Raw genomic sequence first — 27,111 nt, forward strand, 5'->3', positions numbered from 1 at the left:
GGTCACACTACCTCCCCCAGATCCTTCCCTCGCTGTGCAGGCGCCCCGACCGAACTGTAGGAGTCGCTGTTTACAACGACCAGGACCCACCCCACCGGCTTTCCCATCCGCTGACAATGCCAATTGTGTCAGTATGGACAGCCGACCAAGCCGGAGGTACCGTAGCTGGATTCGATCCCACTGTCTCTGCGGTGGTAAACAGACGCTTAGTCCGCTGCGCTACCCGGCCGCCCCTTTGTAACTATCTTCGTAAAAAGTTTATACTAACTTTCGGAAATCCTCCTCCGGATTCCTGAACGTGGCCAAAATCATCGCAACTGGGTTCCCATGAATGAAAAACATCACGCATTCTTAAACTGGAAGTGGGTTCTCGTACACCTTCATTTGCATACCAAAAAAGAAACACCAGCTCCTTATAAGGAGAGGCTATCCATTGCGTCTGCTCCGGGCTGACCCTAATGGGGGAAATATTCAACAGCGTGAAAGCAATTTGCAACTGATCAAAATGAGATTAGATTAGATTAAAATGTATTGTCCTCCTTATACAGCACAAGTACAATACAACATCCAACCAGAGTGCAAATGTACAGTAAAGTGCAATAGTATCATACAATGCACAGGTGATTAAACTGGTAAAAGGCTTCATTTGGGATAAATATAGTTGGTGATTGTGTTCACGTCGATTCTACAGACATCCTCGGAATAAAATTATTATAATGATAATAAATACGACGATCATTAACAATTACGTTTTACATTTATAGTCATGACTCAACGAACCATGTCCGAAAATAAATAAATAAAAAAGAACTAAACGCAATTGCGCAGATGTAGCTATAGTGGAATAGACTGTATTCATATTCCATATACCGTCTTGTTCTCTATGATATTATTTATTGTTGGTTTTATTTATTTCTTATTGCTTAGTGCGCACATCTAAGAGACAGTGGAGAAACGGCTTGGTGATGATGCATAATTAGGCAGATACACTCAGCGCACGCACACACACACACACACACACACACACACACACACACACACACACACACACACACACACACACACACACACACACACACACACACACACACACACACTACACACACACACACACACGTACAGTACGCGTGCGTAATGAATCGTTACAGTAGGCTTATATTATTCTAATGACTTGTTTTATTAGGATATCGCGGAAAGCGCTGCCCCCCTGGTTCATGGCCGCAGACGGAGCAGGAGGTGTATTTGAGAGCCAAGCGTGGAGTCGTTCTACAGTATGACTTACTATAGGGCAGCGCATATGAATGAATGAATGAATGACCTTTATTTATATAGCACCCTTCACAGCACAAATGCACAGGGTCCTTTACACTACAGCATAACATATAAAAAAATCTGAAATAAATGACAACAACAACAGACAGCAGTTAAAAACAGTGAACCAAATAAAATAAAAAGTATTAAATAAAATCATCAGTCAATAACTAAAAAACTATAGGAACAGTGAGGACAAAGGATGCCTATATGACCAAAAGCCTGTCTGAACATGTGTGTTTTTAGCTGTTTTTTAAAGGGGAACTATCTTATAAATGGCCTTTTTCAGTGTTTAGCATTGTTTCCTAGCTATGTGGACTTATATTAATAGGATCTATGTCTCTAATTCTCATATTGGCGCATTCTTCCAATATCTCACAATATTCACCCTCACTGAACTGAGTCATCTGAAAATGTGCATATCTGTGATGTCAGAGATTTCTCAGCTGCATAATAATGTGGCAGTTGGTGTGGCAGTTGGGACCAGGCCACACAGTGGTTGGAGCCCAGCCTCAAAACGGCTTAATATCTTGAGGTAGAAAAATGCTGTTTTTGAGTACTTGATTAGAAATACAAAGCAATGATTTTTTTTGAAAAAAAACCTTACAGAGGTGTTCCATAGACTCACAGGAATTGTGTAAAAGTGCCCAAATAGTGAAAGATATTGTAAAATAGTTCCCCTTTAAAGGAGTTTTCTGAAGGGGCAGTTCGCAGGTCCAGGGGGAGGGCATTCCAGAGCCTTGGTGCCGTCACCTCGAATATCCATATTTCCTAATAAAACAAAGGTAATTGTTAATGATACAAACATTGTAGAATTTATTATCATTATAATTATTTTATTCCGCGGATGTCTGTAGAATCGAAGTGACCACAATCCCCAAGGATTTCTCCCAAATGAAGCCATTAAAAGCACAGGTGCACACCGACCTGCCTTTTCGAGCTCATAAATCCTATGAAAGAATTTACTAAATGCAGCCGTTTGAGAATGCCAACTAAGTTCATAAATCGAGTTACAAAGACATTTCTTGGTAATTTTCTGGTAAGTCTGTTCGAGAATGAGGTCCATTGTCTATTCATTTCAAATATTTTCTGGTTTGGTATACATTGGGATGTTACCATTATTAGAGTTTTTTATTGAAACCATGGCACACAACTAGCTAGGTGTAGTACAGTTTGGTGTACACTATCTTGATTTGGTGTAGTACGGTTTGGTGTACAGTATCTTGAGTTGGTGTAGTACAGTATGGTTTGGTGTACAGTATCATGATTTGATGTAGCACAGTACGGTTTGGTGTACAGTATCTTGATTTGGTGTAGCACAGTACGGTTTGGTGTACGGTATCTTGATTTGGTGTAGCACAGTACGGTTTGGTGTACAGTATCTTGATTTGGTGTAGTACAGTACGGTTTGGTGTACAGTATCTTGATTTGGTGTAGCACAGTACGGTTTGGTGTACAGTATCTTGATTTGGTGTAGTACAGTACGGTTTGGTGTACAGTATCTTGATTTGGTGTAGTACAGTACAGTTTGGTGTATAGTATCTTGATTTGGTGTAGCACAGTACGGTTTGGTGTACAGTATCTTGATTTGGTGTAGTACAGTACAGTTTGGTGTATAGTATCTTGATTTGGTGTAGTACAGTACGGTTTGGTGTACAGTATCTTGATTTGGTGTAGCACAGTACGGTTTGGGGAATTTTAAAATCAGTTGGTGTCACTGTTCAGTCACCATTCTGCTAGTGGAGGAGTAGGCATCTCTTTGATGAAGGAGGCAAGACAAACATATGAATAGCTGAAAGGATGGCAGAAGGAGGGAGGACGGGAATGGAATGATACATGACATCATTCAGGGCAGTTTTGCCCTCGTTAGCTCTCCCAAACAAGGGAGAGGGGCAGAATGGGGGTGGAGAGGTGAGACTGATGGCAAGGTAGAGGATAGCAGGAGGGAGGGAGGGATGGGGACAGGGAAAGGGTGATGGACCTCCATTGTGGGTGGTATAAATAGATACTGAGTGGCCTTTATCTAGCATAGAGACAAGCATACTGACCTGAGGGTAGAGCATTACACACACACCTACATACAGTACACACAACATGCACACACACACACACACACACACACACACACACACACACACACACACACACACACACACACACACACACACACACACACACACACACACACACACACACACACACACACACACACACACACACACACACACACACACACACACACACACACACACACACACACACACACACACACAGTCTTAGTAAAAACAGCCTTGAAGAGTTCACTTTAAGCTTTGAAATGTAGTAAAGACTGAAGTCAGTCTTGAAAAAGCTAATAGTAGACCCAGAATGGCATGCCTTGTTGCTGTTAGTCTTCATTAATGTGTGTCTTGTGTCGATACGTGAGGCCTGCTGATAATAGCTTTTGTGTAGAAGCTAAAGCTCCCTCTCACCCCAGGGAGGATGCGGTCTGTGTGCCAGAGAGGTCAGAGTTCACCCACCAAGCGCTCTGTAATGCACCAGCCACACGAGCTCTGTTAGTGGTGAGCACTCTGTTGCCTGCATGCGTGCATAAGTGCCCATCATGTGTCAGTCCATGCTGTGCTATGACATTGTGTGTGTGTGTGTGTGTGTGTGTGTGTGTGTGTGTGTGTGTGTGTGTGTGTGTGTGTGTGTGTGTGTGTGTGTGTGTGTGTGTGTGTGTGTGTGTGTGTGTGTGTGTGTGTGTGTGTGTGTGTGTGTGTGTGTGTGTGTGTGTGTGTGTGTGTGTGTGTGTGTGTGTGTGTGTGTGTGCGTGCTTGTGTGTGCTTGTCTGTGTATGAATAAACAGGCATCTCAATCATTCATGTAGTACAATATAATGCCATTGGACACAGTCAAAGAAGGAGGTAGAAAGGTATCTTGAATCTTGAGAGATATTATTGACCTCCCAAGTTCATTCATTCATCCATTCATGCAAACCTTTATTTGAAGGGGTTATTCCTCTGGTCTAAGACAGTACAAAGATATTTGTGAAAATGAGCAACTCTCTCCCAAATCCAAAAACTTGTGCTAAAACTGTCTCAAACTTGTGATTTCTACAATACACACTATAATAGAATTAAGCACATTTTGGATATATTTTTGTTCTTTTTTTAGAACATTTTCTTTTGGGTCTGATTTTGGGTCCACAAAATCAGTTTCCCATTCATTGTCAATGGAGCAGCTCCAGACTTTAAACGTGATGACATCACAAGTTTGATTCTTTATTATCTGGTTTCTGGTTTTGGGAGAGAGTAGATCATGTTCACAAATATTGACTGAACTGTCTTAGTTTAATTTGAGTGGATGGCAGGAGGAGGGAGGACTGGAATGGAATGATACATGACATAATTCAGGGCAGTTTTGCCCTCGTTAGCTCTCCCAAACAAGGGAGAGGGGCAGAATGGGGGTGGAGAGGTGAGACTGATGGCAAGGTAGAGGATAGCACACACACATACACACACTCGAAAACTCGAAAGGTTGTTGAGGTTGCCCTCATTTACAATGATGTTGAATGAGTATAGTTTAGCTAGTATGTCTTCATAATGTTTACTGAAGAAATGCGCATAAACCGTACATTGTATCAAACATTATAATACATTTCATAGGCCTTGTGCTGTCTAGGTTGCTCAGTACATAGCTGGCCTATGAAACTCATTAACGCTTGTTTGCAACCATTTCTTCAGTAGAACTTAATGCAGAAACGTCTGACTATACTGTGTCTCACAGCCTTTGAAGACTGTGGTGAAATAATGGCCTGCACTAGTTTGCAGTAAACATTGTGCAATGTTTAAATAGGAAATTGGTTAAAACATTTAAAAATTATATATATATATATGTATATATATATATACGTATATATATATCACTCCATGTTTCCTGTCATTTTACTATTCTGTCCAATAAAGCAGGAATTCCCTATACATATTTTAAATAATAATATTTATAATAATAATGATAATAAGGAAATAAATAAAGTTCTGGGTTAGGGTTAGGGTTAGGGTTAGGGTTAGGGTTAGGGAACCAATGGTCTAGGCTATTTGAATGCCACGGATGTAGATCTAGTGCTGAAATATTTTTTCTGCAGACTAATATTTTCACCAGTAACTTTACTGTTTCTCATCACTGAAGAGATCACTCATTCAACAAAATTCACTTACATTACAGGCATTTGGAAAGACTATGGCCACATAATGTATGCAATAGATTTATAAGACTGTTGTGGCAGGCCCCAGGATCCAACTGATTTCATACCAGGCTGTTTGAAGAATGATGCTGTCATGCTTTGAGTCTTGACACAAAGGGATTTCTTGTACATTTCCCCAGTGATCTAACACAGGGAATACTTCTGTAAATGTTTGTGCATGTGTGTTAGCTCCTGACATCGAGTGGCGATGGCACATGTGCCTTGTGGGACGTGGAGAGTGGTCAACTTCTGCAGAGTTTCCACGGTCACACAGCTGACGTCCTGTCCCTGGACCTGGCCCCCTCCGAGACTGGAAACACATTTGTGTCCGGGGTGAGTGTCTGTGTGTGTGTCTGTCTGTCTGTGTGTGTGTGTGTGTGTGTGTGTGTGTGTGTGTGTGTGTGTGTGTGTGTGTGTGTGTGTGTGTGTGTGTGTGTGTGTGTGTGTGTGTGTGTGTGTGTGTGTGTGTGTGTGTGTGTGTGTGTGTGTGTGTGTGTGTGTGTGTGTGTGTGTGTGTGCGTGTGTGCGTGCTCATGCTTATATGTGTGTTATGTGTAATATACCAGGAGCAGAGCTTAAAGGAAAATGCATTACTGTCAATATTAGTCCTTCATTCACATAAAACCCAAATTGATGAGAGGGAGCAGGCAGATTATGATTATTATTTATTGTGTGTGTGTGTGTGTGTGTGTGTGTGTGTGTGTGTGTGTGTGTGTGTGTGTGTGTGTGTGTGTGTGTGTATGCGTGTGTGTGTGTGTGTGTGTGTGTGTGTGTGTGTGTGTGTGTGTGTGTGTGTGTGTGTGTGTGTGTGTCCATTGTACAGGGCAGTGATAAGAAGGCTAACGTGTGGGACATGCGCTCTGGGCAGAACGTCCAATGCTTTGAGACCCACGAATCTGACATCAACTCTGTAAAGTGAGTTCAGCTCTCGTGACAAAACCTGAACTCTCCCTGTGTCTCTTTCCTCTTGTAACAGGAAATAAATAAGAAAAATAACTTGTGTGTAAATGTAAAACACAATGCATAAATGTAAAAACACAATGCATAAATGTAAAAACACAATGCATAAATGTAAACATCATGTGTAAATGTAAACATCATGTGTAAATGTAAACATCCCAACCTGTTTCACAGATTCCAGTATATTTCTAACTGTGTTTTGTGTTCAGGTACTATCCCAGTGGAGAAGCGTTTGCCTCGGCTTCAGACGACGCTACTGTGAGTCATCTTATGGTTATGAGGCTTATCTGTGTGTGAGGTGTCCGGTGGCACCGTTAACACAATGGCGCCCAAGCACGGATATATCCGGCTTTCGAATCCATGCTTAACACTATGGTCGCCAAAAACGCTGTACCACGTCATTCCCCGCCATGCTCATTCTGCCAAAGACGCCGTACCACGTCTTTGATATCAATATTTCAAAAATCTGTGATCGAAATCATATTTCTCCCCCGGAGACTTGAGATCTACTGTTGATCCCCTCTCAACTCTCCAACGGTTCAAGAGCGCCATCTGGTGGCTGATCGGCGGATCGCCCAGAGCGGAAACAGGAAATGGAAGCTGGTGCTCATTCCAATTCGGTCCGATCACTCGCTAATAGTCCCAGGACTCGAGCTAGACACAACGGATAGCAATCCGTTACCAATAACTCGATAAACAACATGATTTGGACGTATATACTATTATACAACCTGGAAATGGATTGCATATTTCTACATCCCATAATAGGAATATTTCTGCTCCACGCTCATCGCCCAACGCTATGAGGAAGCTACGGTAAGATTCAGCGTTTTTTTTTAACGTGTTCGATATAAACTGCTCTGATGATCATATCACCCACACTAGATGAATCATCTAACATTGGCCACGGAATTATAAACGACCCCCCCCCCCCCATCCGGTCAACATCAGATGATCAGTAGTAACTTCTAGAAGCACGTCCATTTGACATTTTTTATCTCGCGCAGATTGCTATCAAACTGTATTTGATCATCAATATAATGCATTTAGGGCTATAAATCACGTTCTGGAGAAAGCTGCAGAAAACGATAAAAACATACTTTTTTTTTTATCCACTTTTTCTCCCATTTTTCTATATTTTCTCCCATCCCAATTTCGTATCATCCAATTCAACCCTCCCCTGTCACGAACGCTGTTTCTTGCCTCCCACAAGCTGGCTGCAATGTGGACTAAGTCATACATAGCACAAGTCCCCTCCGGTACTTGAGGTAACAGCAGTCGCATCTTTTCACCTGCGCAGCTCGATCTCTCAATGGCGAGGAGTAACGCGTGGGAGGCTCACGCTGCCCCCGACACTTCCTGATTCTACTGCGCAGGCGCACCAACCGACCTGTAGGAGTCGCTGTCCACAACGCCCGATCCCCACCCATCAGTTTCCCACCCCCTAATACGGCCAATGTGTATTAGTATGAACGACCAGCTAAACTGAAAGCAATGTGGAGCGCTGGGCTCGAACAGGCAAGCCCAGCGTCTCCGTCATTCGTGGCGAGCGCCTTGCCCACTACGCCACGTAGCTGCCCCGATAAAAACATACTTATACTTTAGACCGTATTTTAGTATGAATATGTGAATGAAAAAGTATAACGTTGCTACACCCTGAACAATAGATACTTGATGTTGAATGGGCCATAGTAATGTCAATTTAGCAATACAATTTAAAAAGTTATAGTCCTGCAAAGAAGGGGAACTTCTCCATAGACAAATAGAGCTGGCGGAGGATGGTATATTAAGAATATAAGCCTGGCGACCAAAGTGTTAATGGACCGAAGGACGGATAAATCCGTGGCAAGTTGTTTTGGCTTTTATTCCATTTTAATAACCTATTCAAGGTCGCCGAGCTGCACTGCAGATGTACCCTACTCTTTGAATTCGAGAAAGTGCATTACCGGCCAGATCCTCTTAGGGGCGCTATCGCGATAATGCAGTGTTCCCTGTGGCCGAAGTTGTCTTTTTTCTTTTTTTTTTTATCTCTAATGTAGTTTTCTACTCACCTGAAGCGATAGCTATTGTCTGTTGCATGGAATGCGTTTTGGATCGCGGATTTCACTATGCAATAAGGGGATTTATCATCAGCCAATGGACATATCGATCTACCAGATGGCGATCGATAACAGGGAAATGCTCGGGGGATCCAACCGGCTCATGGTAAGATCTTTTTCACGTAAATTACATGCTGATCAGAGCTTGCTATGATACTCAACCAGCCGACCAGCCTATGTGGCTACTTAGACGAACACGGTTATTGGTAATCAATAATCAGAAACGACGTCCCCCACCCCCCCCCCCTTTCATGCATACATGCTTGAGGATCATATGCAGTTTGAGTTTTAACTGTAGCTTTTGTATAACGGAAATGCCATTGGATATAACGTTAGTAGCTATTAGCCCTTTATCTCGCCTTCCAGGAAATATCCTAGACCAAATGCCGTATAACGCTTATATTCACGGCACTATAAAATGAGAACGTATTGATGAAAAAAATATTTCTTTAATCCATTTTGAAGGGACGGTTTATGGTCTCCATTGACAATGAGAATGTTCAGATAGCAATACTATAAAGTATAGATTTAGCTCTACAAACAGCCCCAAGTCTGTTTACATATGCTGGTCGTCTAGAGTGGGGCCTGTCTAATCCCCGTGGCCGTCAATGTGTTAATGTGTTTCCAGCTTGTCAGCAGAGCTTCGAATTATATTTAAAGTGTTTTTTTGTTAGTTTTTTTTAAAGTTCAATAAATGCATGATGAAAGTCAATGAGTAATCGTGTTAAATCATGATCTCAATATTAACCAAAATTATCGTGATTATGATTTTTGCCATAATCAAACAGCCCTGTGTGTGTGTGTGTGTGTGTGTGTGTGCGTGTGTGTGTGTGTGTGGCAGAGAAGATACTTTTATTTACCAGATGTCCCTAAAAGCACTGAACATCTCTGTTTTTCACAGTGCCGTTTCTTTGACCTGCGTGCCGACCGCGAGGTGGCTGTCTATTCTAAAGACAGCATGATATTTGGTGCTTCCAGTGTGGATTTCTCTCTCAGTGGTAAGGCACAAAGAATACATAGTTTCAGACAAATGGAATGACATTACCCTCAATATTTCAGACTGTTTACTAGTTCATGTCTTAGTCCTTATACAATACAGTACGGCTCAATACATACAATTGTTAAGGGGATGCAGACCTGAGAAAGACGTTTGTCTTGTTTCCATCAGGGTCCCCCAATTTCAATTCATATAGACATTTATGACATACACAACATAGATGACATTTATGGCATAGGGACATATAGGTATTTAGTACTGATACATTTGTGACATAAGCGGTATTCAAATATACAGTACTGTTACCCCTAGATCCTGACAGAGTATATACATATGATGGGGAGGGGGGACTGTACATTAGGAGGGGGTGGGTGGGTGGGAGGGAAATATACATATGGCGGGGAGGGAATATATACATGCGGTGGGGAGGAGACTGTCTATTAGGAGGTGGTGGGGGTTTTGGGCATTTACGGTGGCCAGTTTCGAATTGCAGCCTCCCGTAGGTGCTCTTTAAGAGCGGTTTTGAATGTGGGCAGGGATTCACATTCCTTTACAGCTTTGGGTAGGGCGTTCCACATTGTTGTGGCATAATTGCGAAACGTGTTTAGTCCCTTGTTTGAGCCGAATCTGGGTTTAACATGATTTGTTGAGCTTCCTCTGGTGTAGTGGTTGTGGTATTCACTGACCTTTGGGAAGTATTTTGACATGTACATGGGCACCCCGGTCGTATAGTGTATCTTGTAGACCAGGCCCATTGCAAGTTGCTGTACTCTGTCGTCTACTCTAAGCCATCCTAGGTTGTCAAAGTGGGCAGGGGTGAGGTGGGTTCTGGGGTTCAGGTCAAGTAGTAGTCTGACCAGTTTGTTTTGTGATGTTTGTAATTTTGTTTTAAGCGCCTTTGAGGTGCTTTGGTACCATGAGGTGCACGCATAGTCATAGTACCCTTGAATGAGTGCTCCTGCCAGAGTCTTCAGGGTATTCTTGTTTACCAGAGAGGAGATCCGGTACAAGAATCTAGTTCGTTGGTTGACTTTTTTTATTACATTGGATGCCATTTTGTCACAGGAAAGATTTGCCTCTAGGATGGAACCCAGGTAGGTAATTTCGTCTTTCCTTGTGACAATATTGTCACCCACTGTAACCGAGAAGCCGTCGGTCTTGCTGAGTTTGTTATTTGAACCGAAGAGAATGGACTCTGTTTTGCCCATGTGTAATGATAGTTTGTTATCAGCGAGCCATATGCAGATTTTGCCTAGTTCCGTGCTGAGGGTTTTTTCAACCTGCAACTTGTTCTTGTCAGAGACCAGCAGGGCTGAGTCGTCCGCAAACAGGAACAAGTTGCAGTCACAGGCTGACGACATGTCATTTGCATAAATTAGGAAGAGTAGCGGTCCTAGTATGCTTCCTTGTGGAACACCATATACAATATACAATATACAGTATACTGTATATTGTCATTCTCTCCTTGTTTTGTGTTTGTTTATATTCTTATGCCTTTCTAAAAATGTTAATAACATTTGAATTAAAAATAATAAAGACTTTGAAAGAATATAATATATATATATGTCAGACTCTGAGGTCATATCCTCTACTTTTGCTTTACATGGTTTAGATTTGTATTTTTACTGCAGTTATTTATTTTAAAAGATTTTTCTTTACTGTACTTTATAACTGATATTGTCTTCCATGTATAGAAACATTTGTATCACTCTGGCACTGAGCAAAATAATTGATTATTCATTAAAGAGAAGCATGGGCATCATTAAAGAGAAGCATGGGCATCATTAACACATTGAGCGCCATAAGCTTCCCCCATCCTTCACTGTCTAGCGCCAGCTTTTCATGACCATTTCCGCGATATTTCACGATCTTTGCGGACACTATTGTATATTCTATATTATAGCTATGGAGACAATAGTATGGCTCATTTGACAGACACTATTTCTAGTCCAACATGTAAAAAAGAGTTTGTTTCTACACACTGTAGTTTGTAGTTTATTACACAGTAAACATCGTCCATTTCCAAGATAATCCAGTCTTTTCCCATAGATCGCGAGATAAAACGTGTTACATGCAATAAGCCCAAACCATTCTGGTTGATCCCCTGAAACCCCAAATACTCCCAAATCAAAGGTATATACCATGTACATATGTGCATTCACAAAATCATCAAGGGGGGCGGGGGGCGGGTTGTTTTAACTGAAAACTGTGATCGTGTTTATCAAGCATGTTTTACGTCCGGTAAAACACAAAACTGTGATAGTTACAGAAACATGTTTCAGGTTCGGTAAAATAGACATAGCCTTACCTTAGCCAGAAGGTAATCCAAAAAGAATAATTCCAATGATCCCATCGGCGATCGTGATTACTCGTTTATATGTAATTACACGTGTTTACGGGACACTATAGGTTTTGAGGCGAGCAGATCTGCTAGCGATTGCTTTGGAAGAGCTCCTCCCCATCAGAGCGAGTCTCGATAGTCCGGTTCATTCATTGCCTCTCCTGACTCATGTCTTTCTGAGTTCAAAGGGTAGGTGATACTGCCACCTGGTGAGATTCGATCGGCATTGTAATTCCAACGTGGGCAAACGAGCCAGGGACACATAGAATGATCAGGATGATGGTTTAGAACGGGGATCAGAGGAAAAAGATCAAAGGATCAAAAGCCGAGAAATGTCGGGTATGGCATTCAACCGCTGGCGAGATAACCCGAGAAATGTGCCAAAAACGAGTTAACTCGTTATAGTAATTTATTAATCAGAACGATGCTGAGAAGCTAATTCATGCATTCATATCTAGCCGGTTAGACTACTGTAATGCACTTTTCACAGGTCTCCCTAAGAAAACCACAGAGAGGCTTCAGCTAATCCAAAACTCTGCAGCCCGACTGCTAACTAGAACCAAAAGGAGAGAGCACATTAGTCCAGTCTTAGCTGCTTTACACTGGCTTCCTGTAACATTTAGAATTGACTTTAAGGTCCTTCTCCTTACATACAAAGCTCTAAATGGACAGGGACCTAGCTACATCGCCAACACTCTAATAAATTACACACCAGCAAGAACACTGCGATCATCAGCTGCTGGACTACTAGAGGCTCCCAGAAGCAGTCAAAAGAGGATCGGTAATGCAGCCTTTATCAACTATGCCCCAAAACTATGGAACAAACTACCCCAAAACATCAGGGAAGCCAACTCGCTAGACATCTTTAAAAGACAGCTTAAAACCTATCTCTTTGCTCAGGCATTTCACTGATAGATATCTGCTACCACCTAGTGGCAAGAGGAAACATCAGGGATATCCTGACACAACTTGTATTTACCTGCACTATTCTTACCCTGCCTACTCTTATACACTGCCTATCAAATTCATGTGTCGGTTATTGCACTTTTTTACTTCTTACTGATGACTATTTTTAAACTGAATCATTTTAAACTATTTTTATTATTTGCTAGATCCAAATGTGAAACACTGTGATTATTTGTTCATGCAATAGGTCCCACTATTTAGTATGGGTTCGAGTCCCTGTGATCTAATATCACTAAAGTTACAGTGTGGGTTCGAGTCCCTGTGATCTAGTATCACTAAAGTTACAGTGTGGGTTCGAGTCCCTGTGATCTAGTATCACTAAAGTTACAGTGTGGGTTCGAGTCCCTGTGATCTAGTATCACTAAAGTTACAGTGTGGGTTCGAGTCCCTGTGATCTAGTATCACTAAAGTTACAGTGTGGGTTCGAGTCCCTGTGATCTAGTATCACTAAAGTTACAGTGTGGGTTCGAGTCCCTGTGATCTAGTATCACTAAAGTTACAGTGTGGGTTCGTGTCCCTGTGATCTAATATCACTAAAGTTACAGCAATATGTACTGTGAAGTATGTTGGGAATTACAGGAATATTACTGAATAGAGAGCCTATTAGGATGCTAGATCCTAATGTGAAACACTGTGATTTGCCATATCTTGCTATGCTCGCTCATGCCTGTATTTTTTATGTCCGTTCTATTTTATAATTTTTTTTTACTATTTTTAGACTGAATCATTTTAAACTATTTTTACTATTTGTGTTACTGAAAACTGTAAGCGGAGAGCCTATTGGGATGCTAGATCCTAATGTGAAACACTGTGATTCTACCTGTCTATCTTTTTATGCTCGCTTATGCCTGTATTTTTTACTGTTGTGAAGCACTTTGAACTGCAACCTCTGTATGAAAAGTGCTATACAAATAAAGTTATTATTATTATTATTATTATAGTCCGCCAATCGAATTCTGCCAACAACGAGTATACTCGTTATTGGATCCGTTTTTCTTTTATTCGCTATTTCCATTCATAATTCATCCTGCTGTGCTGTAGACTGGGTGACACTCTGTCTGAGACCGCAGCTGTCTGATACGCCGCCTAACGCCTTGCGGCCGCTATTGCACGCCATTTGAAACGATGTGGTTTATTTTCTCGGCCGAGTTGAGCCGTGCAGGCGGGGTCTAAATACTCCGGCAAGACTCTGGCTTATATCGATGCATCGACTAGGCTCCCCCCGTTCATGTGCAATGCTGGATAACGCTGGATACACTGACGCGACCAGTATTTGGAATGGCGATCATATAATTGGATTATTCTTTTTGCAGTACATCATAGACAAGGTAAGGACTATAATCGACCTTGAGTGATCCGATAATTCTTTCCCATGATCGAAGCGTGTTGGGGTGGTGTGTGTGTGTGTGTTGGTAGCGATCAAAAGCACGGAGTGACCCCGCGTCCCAGTCTCCCTTTCATGCGTGCATGATGAAAGATAATACTGATAATCTAGCGTTGATTTCAGATTGATTGTTGATCCAAGCGAGGAATGGCAACGTGTTTAGTGCATTTCACTAAAACGCTGTTTTCGCGTCTTTTCCTGGGATTACTCAGAATCACTCAAACTATACTCATATTCACCACGGTATAAAGCGGAAATGTACGGATGAAAAAATTATCTGTTTTTTGCATGTTGACCGGAAGAAACTCACTGACAATCGACAATGTTATTAGATCCATAGCTATAATATTTAATATAGTTTTAGCAGTTGCAAACACCGGCATTATCCCATTGAACAAAGCGCTGGCACAAACAGCCATACGCCCACAGCGCCATCTGGTGCTCATTGTGTTAAAGAGAAACATGGGCATCATTGTAAGAATCAACTTTTCTCAATTTCTTAAAAGTTAACAAGGTGCTCCAATATATAAATGATGATTGAAGGTTTCTGCAGGGCCTAGATTTTTTATAATGAGAACCCTCTATCCGTCCCTAATCTTCTTCATTCCAATACCCCCCTCTCTTACCCACCCTTTCACATCCAGGACGCCTACTGTTTGCTGGCTACAATGACTACACCATAAGCATCTGGGACGTGCTGAAGGGGAACCGTGTTGCCACGATGTTTGGCCACGAGAACCGCGTTAGCACTGTCCGAGTGTCACCCGATGGCACAGCGGTCTGCTCTGCTTCCTGGGACAACACTCTACGGGTGAGTTAGAGGCTTCCCTGGCTTTTATAATAACTATACAGGCGAGTTAGAGGCTTCCCTGGCTTTTAGAATAACTATACAGGCGAGTTAGAGGCTTCCCTGGCTTTTATAATAACTATACAGATGAGTTAGGGGCTTCCTGGCTTTTATAATAACTATACAGATTAGTTAGGGGCTTCCTGGCTTTTATAATATCTATACAGATGAATTAGGGGCTTCCTGGCTTTTATAATAACTATACAGATGAATTAGGGGCTTTCCTGGCTTTTATAATAACTATACAGATGAATTAGGGGCTTTCCTGGCTTTTATAATAACTATACAGGTGAGTTAGAGGCTTTCCTGGCTATTATAATAACTATACAGATGAATTAGGGGCTTTCTGGCTTGTATAATAACTATACAGATGAGTTAGAGGCTTTCCTGGCTATTATAATAACTATACAGATGAATTAGGGGATTTCCTGGCTTTTATAATAACTATACGGGTGAGTTAGAGGCTTTCCTGGCTATTATAATAACTATACAGATGAATTAGGGGCTTCCTGGCTTTTATAATAACTATACAGATGAGTTAGGGGCTTTCCTGGCTTTTATAATAACTATACAGATGAATTAGGGGCTTCCTGGCTTTTATAATAACTATACAGATGAGTTAGGGGCTTTCCTGGCTTTTATAATAACTATACTGTTAGGGTTTGAAGCCGACCCCAACAGCACGGCACAGACAGGTAGTTCAGAGTTAGCCAAACACTAGGGCGTATTTATTACAGAATCAAAAATGAGCCAAATAACAAATCAGAATTAACAAAAAGGAGAATGCCTTCGGCAGAGTTGTCTGCGGCTCTGCAGATACTCCCGGATCCAACTCGGGGAGGAAACGGAGAGAGGGAGAGAGTGGTCAATAATCAATCCAACTGTACACAGAGGCAGTGCAGTTCAGTCCTCCTTAGCTGAGTCCAGTATAAATCACAAGTGACTTGATCTTCGGTGTACCACACACAAGTTAGCTGAGTCCAGTACAAAACAAAAACGGTACTTCTTCAGTGTTATCCTAACACACAAATTAGCTGAGTCCAGTACAAAACAAAAACGGTATTTCTTCAGTGTTATCCTAACACACAAATTAGCTGAGTCCAGTACAAAAAAAATACGGTATTTCTTCAGTGTTATCCTAACACACAAATTAGCTGAGTCCGGTACAAAACAAAAACGGTATTTCTTCAGTGTTATCCAAACACACAAAAAACAGATAATCCAAAAGGTTTGTCTCCAAAAACTCACCAAAGCGCAAACGCGTAAAGCGGGCAACGAGGCACAGCTCCAACGGATGATCGAGATATACACCAGCGGCGACTTCCAAAGACGTCCTGGAGAAGAAGTAGACGAGGCACAACAACGGGGGGGAAACAGGCAATAGCAGTAGTAATCCAAAACGAGTATATGAAGCCTCTGGAGCGCTAATTACAAACTACAACAGGTGCGTGATGGAAATTGGTAATCGCTCCTGAAGCGTGTGGCGGGGAATGGAACAATCATCACAGTACCTTGAAGAAGCGTGTGGCGGGGAATGGGCCAATCCTCACAGAATCCTCACAGTACCCCCCCCTCCACGGGAGCCACCCGGCGACCCACTCGGCCCCGGCCTGCCCGGATGGGACCGAAGGAAGCCGGTGATCAGGGGCACTGGAGAGGGGGACAGAGACAGAGGCCCGGAGAGGGGGACCGGAGACAGGGACAGGGAACCGGCGAGGGAGACGGAGACAGGGGCCCGGTGAGGGGGGCCAGAGACAGGGACAGGGAACCGGCGAGGGAGGCCGGAGACGGAGACAGGGGCCCGGTGAGGGGGCTGGAGACAGGGACACAAGGGGAACCCCGGGGCGAAGGACTGGACGGCACCCGAAGACACTGGGCATGACAGGAGGGGCTCCACCCCCTGATGGCGCCAGAGGACCAGGCGATGTGGGGCTCATGCAGCGCGAGCCAGGGCCGACCCAGGACTACCGGGACAAGAGGGGATCTGGTAATAAAAAACTGGAGTCTCTCAACGTGGTTACCAGCCACGGTGAGGAGGACAGGACAGGACAGGTGCATTGAGTGATGTCAGCCAGGCGGCAATGATCCAGCGCGAAAACCTCCAAGGGCCTCTTGAGGTCCTCAAGTGGAATGTTGGCCCGGGTGGCAAACTCAACGTCCAGGAAACTCCCATCAGCACCAGAGTCAATGAGTGCACCCACCGTCGCCCGCTGGTCCGCCCAGGCTAGGGTGACGCTCGTCAGACGGTTAGGTGGTTCACGGGTGTGGGAACAGGAAAAACGGCTCACCAGGATCTCCCGGGGTCCCGGCGAGCCTGGTCTTCTTGGCCGGGTAGGGCAATTGGAGACACGGTGTCCATCCCGGCCGCAGTAGAGGCAAAGGCCGGACCTGAGCCTGGACTCCCGTTCGGCCGGGCTAAGGCGGGTGCGTCCCAGCTGCATGGGTTCCTCCTCGGTCACAGCTCGGGAGGGAAAAAACCCACCAGTCACGGAGGGGGCAGGACGGTCAGCAGAACGGTCACGAGGACGGGGGGTCTGGGGAACGTCTGGGGGTCCCAGTCGTGCTCGCTCACGCCTTCTCTCCCGGAGGCGTCCGTCGATGCGGATAGCGAGGCTGATTAGGCCCTCGAGAGAATCGGGCTCCTCTTGGGTCGCGAGCTGGTCCCTTACTGCGTCGTTGAGCCCCCTCAGGAAGGTGAGACGAAGCGATTGATCGTTCCAACCGCTCTCCGTTGCGGCCAGTCTGAAATCCAGCGCGTAGTCCCTGACACTGCCACTGCCCTGCCGGAAGGTGCTCAACCGAGCTCCTGGGTCCTGGCCACGAGCTGGGTGGTGGAAAACCCTTCGGAGCTCTGCCACGAAGTCTGGGTAGGAGAAACAAAAATCGGCCCTCATAGACCAGGAAGCAGTGACCCACTGTGCTGCTCGGCCCGTGAGCAGGTTAGTCATGTAGGCTACTCGGGCTCCCTCTGACGAAAATCGGCTGGGTTGATGAAGGAAAACCAACTCACACTGCATGATGAATGTGGCACAATCCTCGAAGTTACCCTCGAACAGACGTGGTTCGGAGAGACGGGGCTCCCGAGGTGCGAGGTCTGCCGCGGCTGCGGGTGGTGATCTGGCTGAGACTCCTGGGACAGGTGGGTTTAAAAGCAGAGTGTTTAATGCTGTAAAGAGAGCCTGTAGCTGGTGCAGAATAACAGCCTGCTGATTACCCTGGGTAGTCTGCTGGATGGCCAGAGTGTCAAGGGCATCCAGAATGAGCTGGACCTGGGCCCGGAGGTCCTGTATAGCAGCCGCAGCCGCACCCAACTGTTGGGTGTGGTCGTTGACCACCTCGATCTGGACCGCCAACGCTGTCCTGACTCTGTCTGTGTCGGCTGAGGTCGTCATGGTCGGGTCGTAATGTTAGGGTTTGAAACCGACCCCAACAGCACGGCACAGACAGGTAGTTCAGAGTTAGCCAAACACTAGGGCGTATTTATTACAGAATCAAAAATGAGCCAAATAACAAATCAGAATTAACAAAAAGGAGAATGCCTACGGCAGAGTTTTCTGCGGCTCTGCAGATCCTCCCGGTTTAGAGGTGGGGAATCGGCGTAGGCGCCACTACCTCTGCGGCTCTGCAGATACTCCCGGATCCAACTCGGGGAGGAAACGGAGAGAGAGAGAGAGTGGTCAATAATCAATCCAACTGTACACAGAGGCAGTGCAGTTCAGTCCTCCTTAGCTGAGTCCAGTATAAATCACAAGTGACTTGATCTTCGGTGTACCACACACAAGTTAGCTGAGTCCAGTACAAAACAAAAACGGTACTTCTTCAGTGTTATTCTAACACACAAATTAGCTGAGTCCAGTACAAAACAAAAACGGTATTTCTTCAGTGTTATCCTAACACACAAATTAGCTGAGTCCAGTACAAAAAAAAAACGGTATTTCTTCAGTGTTATCCTAACACACAAATTAGCTGAGTCCGGTACAAAACAAAAACGGTATTTCTTCAGTGTTATCCAAACACACAAAAAACAGATAATCCAAAAGGTTTGTCTCCAAAAACTCACCAAAGCGCAAACGCGTAAAGCGGGCAACGAGGCACAGCTCCAACGGATGATCGAGATATACACCAGCGGCGACTTCCAAAGACGTCCTGGAGAAGAAGTAGACGAGGCACAACAACGGGGGGGAAACAGGCAATAGCAGTAGTAATCCAAAACGACCCGACAACGATTGATAGAAGGCCCGAGTATATGAAGCCTCTGGAGCGCTAATTACAAACTACAACAGGTGCGTGATGGAAATTGGTAATCGCTCCTGAAGCGTGTGGCGGGGAATGGACCAATCATCACAGTACCTTGAAGAAGCGTGTGGCGGGGAATGGGCCAATCCTCACAGAATCCTCACATATACAGATGAGCTATAGGCTTCACTGGCTTTTATAATAACTATACAGATGAGTTAGGGGCTTTCCTGGCTTTTATAATAACTATAACTTGACTTGTTTAAAGAAGACATGTACGGCCCATGGGGACATTAACGTGTGTTGTCGGGCCTTATAAATAAATTTGATTTGATTTGAAATAAAATAAATTTGATTTTGATTTAGATGAGTTATAGGCTTCACTGGCTTTTATAATAACTATACAGATGAGTTAGGGGCTTCCTGGCTTTTATAATAACTATACAGATGAATTAGGGGCTTCCTGGCTTTTATAATAACTATACAGATGAATTAGGGGCTTCCTGGCTTTTACAATAACTATACAGATGAGTTAGGGGCTTCCTGGCTTTTATAATACATTTACGGATGCACCCACACTTTCTCACAGCCAATACCAATTGCATGTCTGATCCGATCCATTCATTTTACTGAACTGTACATTACTGTAAATTACTTATATATCATTAATTTGGAGTCATTGGACCAAGATAATTGAGATATCATCCATTTTTAGAAAGTTCTAACTTCCTTTTATGTATAAGAAAATGAAAGGGGAAAACGCTCCTTTGCTTCAACACCTTGCTCTTGATCTGATGCCAGGGTTTGGGAGATTGTCCAAGCCTGGTTTTGGTTTCTTATGGATGAGAGTTTGGTGATGGGATTAGGATGGGATTATCTAATATCTGACTTTTAATTTCTAAGCATTTATTATAATATAATATATAGGCTATACTGTGAATCCTGAAAAAAAGTCTGTGAATATTATGGTTTTTATATATATATATTTTTAATGTCCTTATCGTCCCTTAAAGGGGAACTCCAACATTTTGGGAAATTAGCTTATTTAACATCTTCCCTTGAGTTAGACAAGAAGATACATACCTTTTTTGTCTCTGTGCGTGCATTTTAGCTTTGGGAATAGACGCTCCGTTAGCATAGCTTAGCTTCATCACTGGAAGTGAGGCAGGACAGTAGCCTTACAGTGCTTTACAGTGTATTGCAAGGTCTGACATTGACCAAACTTGATATGCATGACCTTGGTGGGCTCTAGGTCAACTCCTGAAAAGGGGGTCAATGTCAGACTTTGCAATCAAAAGTTAGGGGGCTAATAACCCTTGCCATAATTTCAGTGCGCCCCCTAACTTTTGATTGCAAGGTCTGACATTGACCCCGTTTTCAGGAGTTGACCTAGAGCCCACCAAGGCCATGCATATCAAATTTGGTCAATGTCAGACCTTGCAATACACTGTAAGGCACTGTAAGGCTACTGTCCTGCCTCACTTCCAGTGATGAAGCTAAGCTATGCTAACGGAGCGTCTATTCCCAAAGCTAAAATGCACGCACAGAGACAAAAAAGGTATGTATCTTCTTGTCTAACTCCAGGGAAGATGTTAAATAAGCTAATTTCCCAAAATGTTGGAGTTCCCCTTTAACACATTGTCTGCCATGCAGTTTGCCCATCTTATACCACTCTGCCAGTGCTGTAAGCCTATGGAGTCGCTCACCTTCTTTGCAGGGCTATAACTTTTTAAATATTATAGCTATATCGACATTACTATGGCCCATTCAACATCGGATATCTATCGTTCCGGATGTGTATTTGTCCATTCATACATGGTCGTGTTAGTTCCGTCGTGAATATAAGTATGTTTTTAGAGTGTAGAGCAGTAATTCCTAGAACGCGAGTTATAGGCCCGACGCATATTATACATAATCGATTGACGTTTCATTCCTATACACGCTATATTAAAAAATTCAAATGCATATGATCGGTATACATTATGCTCCATCATGCGTGAAGGAAAGGGGGGGGGGGTCGTTTATGATTCCTTGATTGTCAGTAACGGCTTTCTTTAGTACGACATCATACGTTGATCAGATGGATTGCAATGAAATAAATGGACAATCGAGCTGGAATTAACGTTAGATTCCTCTTACCTGTGGCCGATGAGTCTGGAGAAAAAATATTCCAATTATTTGATTTCCATCTGCTAGATCCATTTTCCGTTTGTACGACGCAATAAACGCCGAAAGCATATTGATTCTTGTGTTTCGAAAGCGATCCAATGCACTCAAGTGTTTGTCTGGATCCACGTAACAAGATAGCTCTGCCAGAACATTTTCCCTGATGCACAGAGCGCCACATCCGGTTTAGAGTGGAGTGCAACTCGCCCAAAATCCACCAGGCGGCGGTATTGATGCGTTGCAATATCAGACAGAGTCCAGAGGCTCCCACAGCCTTGCTGGATGAATTATGAATGCCAATAGCGAATAAAGGAAATAACGATCATAAAAACGAGTAAACTCGTTGTTGGCATTATTAGATTGGCGGGCAATAAAGAGTCAACTCGTTCTTGGCAAGGAATGTGTTAATGGGGACTACTGCCCTAGTAACTGCTGCCCATTAAGTTTCCTTTGAGGTCACTTCCTCCTCTGGGTTACTCTACCTCACAACATCTGTTCTCTTCATCTCTCATGCAGGTCTGGGCCTAAGATCTGACATCACGACTGTGATACAGAGCTGAGGAACGTGGCTGCCAAGGCCTGACACCACTGCTACTGCCACGCTGTCTGTCTTTCTCACACATGCACACACGCAAGAATGGTAGTTAAATAACGTATCAGTATTGCCCTGACAATGTATATGTGACAAGTGTCACGAGGAAACTATTCATTTGATTGGACGGTTGTCCGTCAAGTTGTATTCCTTCCTGACCGTCATTATTCTTAGCTTGATTGCTGATATAGTGTTATTATATTAGCATTGTTGTTACTGATGACTGATGATGTTTTTATTGGTGATGATGATGATGATGATGATGACGATGATGAAGAGCCAGTGTTAAGAACCTAAATGACCACTAGAGTTGGCTCTCTAATTAGGCCTATCAACGATATTATTGATGGTCTTGTACATTCATTCACTGCCACTTTTACCTCTGGGTTCTTCCCATCAAGACTGTTCTAGACGGTTATAATTAGCAACATTTGTCCTGAGGAACAGGTCTCTTACAAATCTTCATACCTGCGATTTGTACTGTTCTGTCAATCTAGGCTGATTATTCAGAGAGAGTAGGCCAACTTCTACCTGTGTAATCATATATTTTTCTTGTTTGTAATAATTTTTACCTCAATCCAAAGAACAATAAATCACATTTAAAGAAGAGATTATTGTTTTTTCTTATTATTTACCAGGATGTTTCTGTTTATTCTTCCAACTTCAGTCAAAAGTAGATGCTGACTGTTCTGCACAGCTGCCAGCTGATCTTGATTCTGCTTATTTTGACGAGGGTCGTTCCAAATCTCAGAACATGTACATTTACATTACATTTAGCTGACGCTTTTATCCAAAGCAACTTACAAGTTCTGTACAGGTCAGCAGGAAGCAGTTGCGGACTCAGGCTGTTTGAAGGGCAGGGGCGAAAAGAAAAAAAGGGCACCTACTTCACAAAATGGGACCCCATCAGTGAGCAAAGCTATGATGTGTCATGTACGGTGAAATAGTCTTCATCCTTGATTAAGATTAACATTAGAACAACATAGACAATCCAGATTAATAGTATAACCACACCTCTATGATAAAAACACACAGGGAACAATACACCTTTCAAATGTTTATTTCACCTCATTGTTTTGGTGTTTGAAAAGTAGATTTATCATGGTGTTTGAAAAGTAAATTATCATAGTGTTTGAAAAGTGGATTTATCATAGTGTTTGAAACTTAGATTTATCATGGTGTTTGAAAAGTAGATTATCATGGTGTTTGAAAGCCTGCCCTAAACCATTGCTGCGGTGGTACATTTCTCAATGCTAAAGATATCAGTGAGGAATATAAATATTTGGGAAACAGCATTTTAATATGGTCTGGGTTGAAAAATAGTGAACCTATTCTTTAAAAGCTATTTACAACATATATTTTACAGGATATAAAACAGTTTAACAGTTAAAGTTAATTTGAGTGCCGTTGAGCTTCTTCCTTTCTCTCTCCTAACTCTCCTTCTCTCCTCCCCTTCTCTCCTCCTGCCCTCTCCTTCTGTCCTCCTATAATCCCCTTCTCTCCTGCTGTACTCCCCTTCTCTCCTGCTGTACTCCCCTTCTCTCCTGCTGTACGCCCCTTCTCTCCCTATCATAATTTTCATCCTCGCTTTCTTTAGCATCTCCATGATCATCTTCATCATCATTTCTCTCCATAGCATCATCTGCATTCTCTCTTGCCTCCACTTCTTCATAATTTCTCTCCATAGAATCATCTGCATTTTCTCTTTCCTCCACTTCTTCACCATCTCTCTTCCTGATATCATCATTTCCCTCTTGAATATCTCCATCTTCATTGTCTGTACTGTCTTTATCTAAGGTGGAAATGTCAATATTTGTTTCATAATAGTAATATAATTGTACTGTATATAATATCCGTACTGTAGCCTACAATGTTATAATTGTATTATAAAATAATATGTCATAATATTATAGCACTACCACCACTAGCCCTCTTGCCTTGATTGGAATAAAAATGATCTATGGTTGGTCAATTAAAATGTTTAAGACACCTTTTTTTGTACAAAATTATTGACCATGTTAGCACCAGATTCTCAGTTATAATCCAAACTATGGCTCTGTGCGACAAGCTTGTACACGTAGCTAGTAGTGAGGACTTACAAATACATACCTGTATTGGACCCAATTTTTCAAAGAGAAGCTGCCTCTCGCAGCATTTTTCAGCTACTTTTTTATATTCTTCCGATTTCTTTCTCTCATTGGCATTCTGTAATCATAGAATATATATAATATATAGGCCAATGCTAAACCCACTTTTAAGTTTACTACCACTCTTAAGTTAGCAATTCACACTGAACTTTAAAGTGCTATGGGTATATTTTGTGCAAATAGTTTAGAGTGACCATTGGAAACGCACCAATAGGGCACACCCTCAAATTTTTCTACACTCAAAATGGCACTTTAGCGGGGGGCACCAGGGGGCCCCCCCCCCCTGAGTCCGCCAGTGGCAGGAAGGGTACAATTCTTTCAGCTAAGTAACAATGTTTGTTATTCAGTGTTGAACTTGAGTGCTACAGTTGTGCATAGTAGTATACATTTACATTTACATTTAGTCATTTAGCTGACGCTTTTATCCAAAGCGACTTACAAGTTCTGTACGACAAGCCATCAGGAAGAGCACAACTCTATCAGCTGAGTAACAATGTTCATCAAAGTGTTGAGTGCTACAGTGTAGGTTAGTTTATTAGGACAAGTGCATGACAGTATGGTTAGTTAGGGTTAGATTTTTTTTTTTTTTTTTTTTTTAATTCAGATAATGGTTGAAGAAGTGCGTCTTTAGTCGACGGCGAAAGATTGGACGTGTTTCGGCTGTCCTAACTGGGGTGGGTAGTTCATTCCACCATTGTGGGGCAAGGACTGAGAATAGGCGACTTCTCTTTGATGACCCTCCCGGAGCTTGGATAGGAGTAGGTCTGAGGCGGCCAGAAGATGCAGAGCGTAGGGGTCTTGAGGGTGTGTAGTTAGAGACCATTGACCGGAGGTAGGCGGGAGCAGTTCCCTTTGCCGCACGGTATGCTAGGTCGAGGGCCTTGAAGCGGATTCGTGCAGCAATGGGGAGCCAGTGCAGGTCCCTAAGAAGTGGGGTGACATGGGCCGACTTCGGTAGGTTTGAGATCAGGCGGGCCGCTGCGTTCTGAATGAGTTGAAGAGGCTTAGTGGCAGTGGCCGGGAGGCCAGCGAGCAGTGCGTTGCAGTAGTCGAGGCGGGAGATGACTGTTGATTGGACGAGGAGTTGGGTGGCTTCTTTTGTCAGGAAGGGGCGTATCCTTCTGACGTTGCTCAGGAGGAATCGGCAGGTTCTGGTTGTCGCTGCGATGTGAGCAGAGAAGTTCAACTGGTCGTCGAGGACAACACCAAGGTTCTTGGCGGTCGGGGACGCGGTCACAGCTGCATTCTCGACTGTGATGGAAAGGTCGGTCAGGGGGGAGGATTTGGCCGGCAGGTGGAGCAATTCTGTTTAGCTTAGGTTCAGTTTGAGGTGGTTGGTCGTCATCCAGGCGGAGATGTCGGACAGACAGGCCGAGATCCGCTCAGAGACGTGGATATCTGAGGGAGGGAAGGAGAGGAAGAGTTGAGTATCGTCGGCATAACAGTGGTAGGAGAAGCCATGAGACGTGATAATGTTACCCAGTGATTTAGTGTAGAGGGAGAAGAGAAGGGGTCCTAAAACCGAGCCCTGGGGGACACCCGTCCGCAGGGGGCGGGTGGCCGACAGGGTCCCTCTCCATGACACTTGGTAGGAGCGGTCATTGAGGTATGATGACAACCATGTCAGCGCAGAGCCAGCCACTCCCATTCCTGCGAGGGCCGCGAGGAGGATCTGGTGGTTGACTGTGTCGAAGGCTGCAGATAGATCTAGGAGAATCAGGACAGAGGAGAGGCCTTTCGCTTTTGCTAAGTGAAGTGCCTCTGTGACCGCAATGAGGGCTGTCTCTGTGGAGTGACCAGTCCTGAAGCCTGACTGATTAGGGTCTAGGAGGTCATTCTGTAAGAGATAAGCAGTAAGTTGGTTGGATACAGCACGTTCAAGTGTTTTAGAAAGGAAGGAGAGAAGAGAGACAGGACGGTAGTTGCCTATGACGGTAGGGTTCAGGGATGGTTTTTTTATGAGGGGCGTGACTCTGGCTTGTTTTAGGGAGGTGGGGACCACCCCCGAGTTGAGTGAGGAGTTGATGGTTGCAGTTAGGAATGGGAGGATGTCTGGTGCTATGGTCTGGAGGAGTGGGGAAGGTAGCCGGTCCAGCTGGCATGTAGTCGGACGGTTCGACGTTACCAGTGTCAGGGTCTCGGCTTCTGTAATGGGAGAGAAAGATGACAGAGTGAAGGATGAGGTTCTCGATTCAGCATTTGGAATGGGTGGGGGTTGGGAGAAGGAGCTGCGGATGTTCTCCACTTTTTCCTCAAAGAAGATCGCAAAGTCTTCGGCAGAGAAAGATGAGGGAGGGGGGGGTGGGGGGGGAGTGAGGAGGGAGGACATGGTAGCATGCAGTTTGCGAAGATTCTTGGCAGAGGCCTCGATCCTATGGTGAAAGAAAGAAGCTTTGGCATTAGTAATGGTTTTGGAGAATGTTAACAAGAGGTTGTGATATGTGTCGATGTCAGCAGTGAGGCGTGACTTTCTATACTTCCTTTCAGCTGCTCTCAGGACCTGTCTTTGTTCTCTCACTGGATCTGTCAGCCATGGACTGGGTGGGGAACGGCGGGCAGGTTTCTCAACGAGGGGACAGAGCTTGTCGAAGGAGGTTGCAAGGGCTGAGAGGAGGGTGGAGGTTGCCATCTCTGTGGAGAGAGCAGAGAAGGTGTCACTCAAAGGTAGAGTGGATAGTATGTCAGAGGAGAGGGTGGAGGGGGATAGGGAGGGCAGGTTGCGTCTGAGTGAGACGGTTTGAGTTGGGGTGAAGACCTTTCGGTTAAGCATGAGAGTTAGTGAGAAGGATATGAAGGAATGGTCAGATACATGTAGGGGAGTTACCGTGGTGTTAATGATG

At 43.8% G+C, this 27,111-nt stretch overlaps 1 protein-coding gene across 1 annotated transcript in view; it reads left to right on the top strand.

Moving 5' to 3' along the window:
• gnb5b (guanine nucleotide binding protein (G protein), beta 5b) overlaps positions 1–22,060 on the top strand; it is a gene marked incomplete at both ends in the record, with an annotated part of 33,503 nt that extends 11,443 nt beyond the window's left edge. The window contains 6 exons of the mRNA XM_084337114.1: positions 5,726–5,869; positions 6,360–6,451; positions 6,706–6,754; positions 9,497–9,593; positions 14,928–15,094; positions 22,049–22,060. Of these exons, the coding sequence (XP_084193240.1) occupies positions 5,726–5,869; positions 6,360–6,451; positions 6,706–6,754; positions 9,497–9,593; positions 14,928–15,094; positions 22,049–22,060 (561 nt within the window). The remainder of the gene's footprint in view (positions 1–5,725; positions 5,870–6,359; positions 6,452–6,705; positions 6,755–9,496; positions 9,594–14,927; positions 15,095–22,048) is intronic.
• Between the last annotated feature and the right edge of the window lie 5,051 nt (positions 22,061–27,111).

The sequence above is a fragment of the Notolepis coatsorum genome (genome assembly GCF_963971535.1).
Source record: "Notolepis coatsorum genome assembly, chromosome: 20".
NCBI lineage: Eukaryota > Metazoa > Chordata > Actinopteri > Aulopiformes > Paralepididae > Notolepis > Notolepis coatsorum.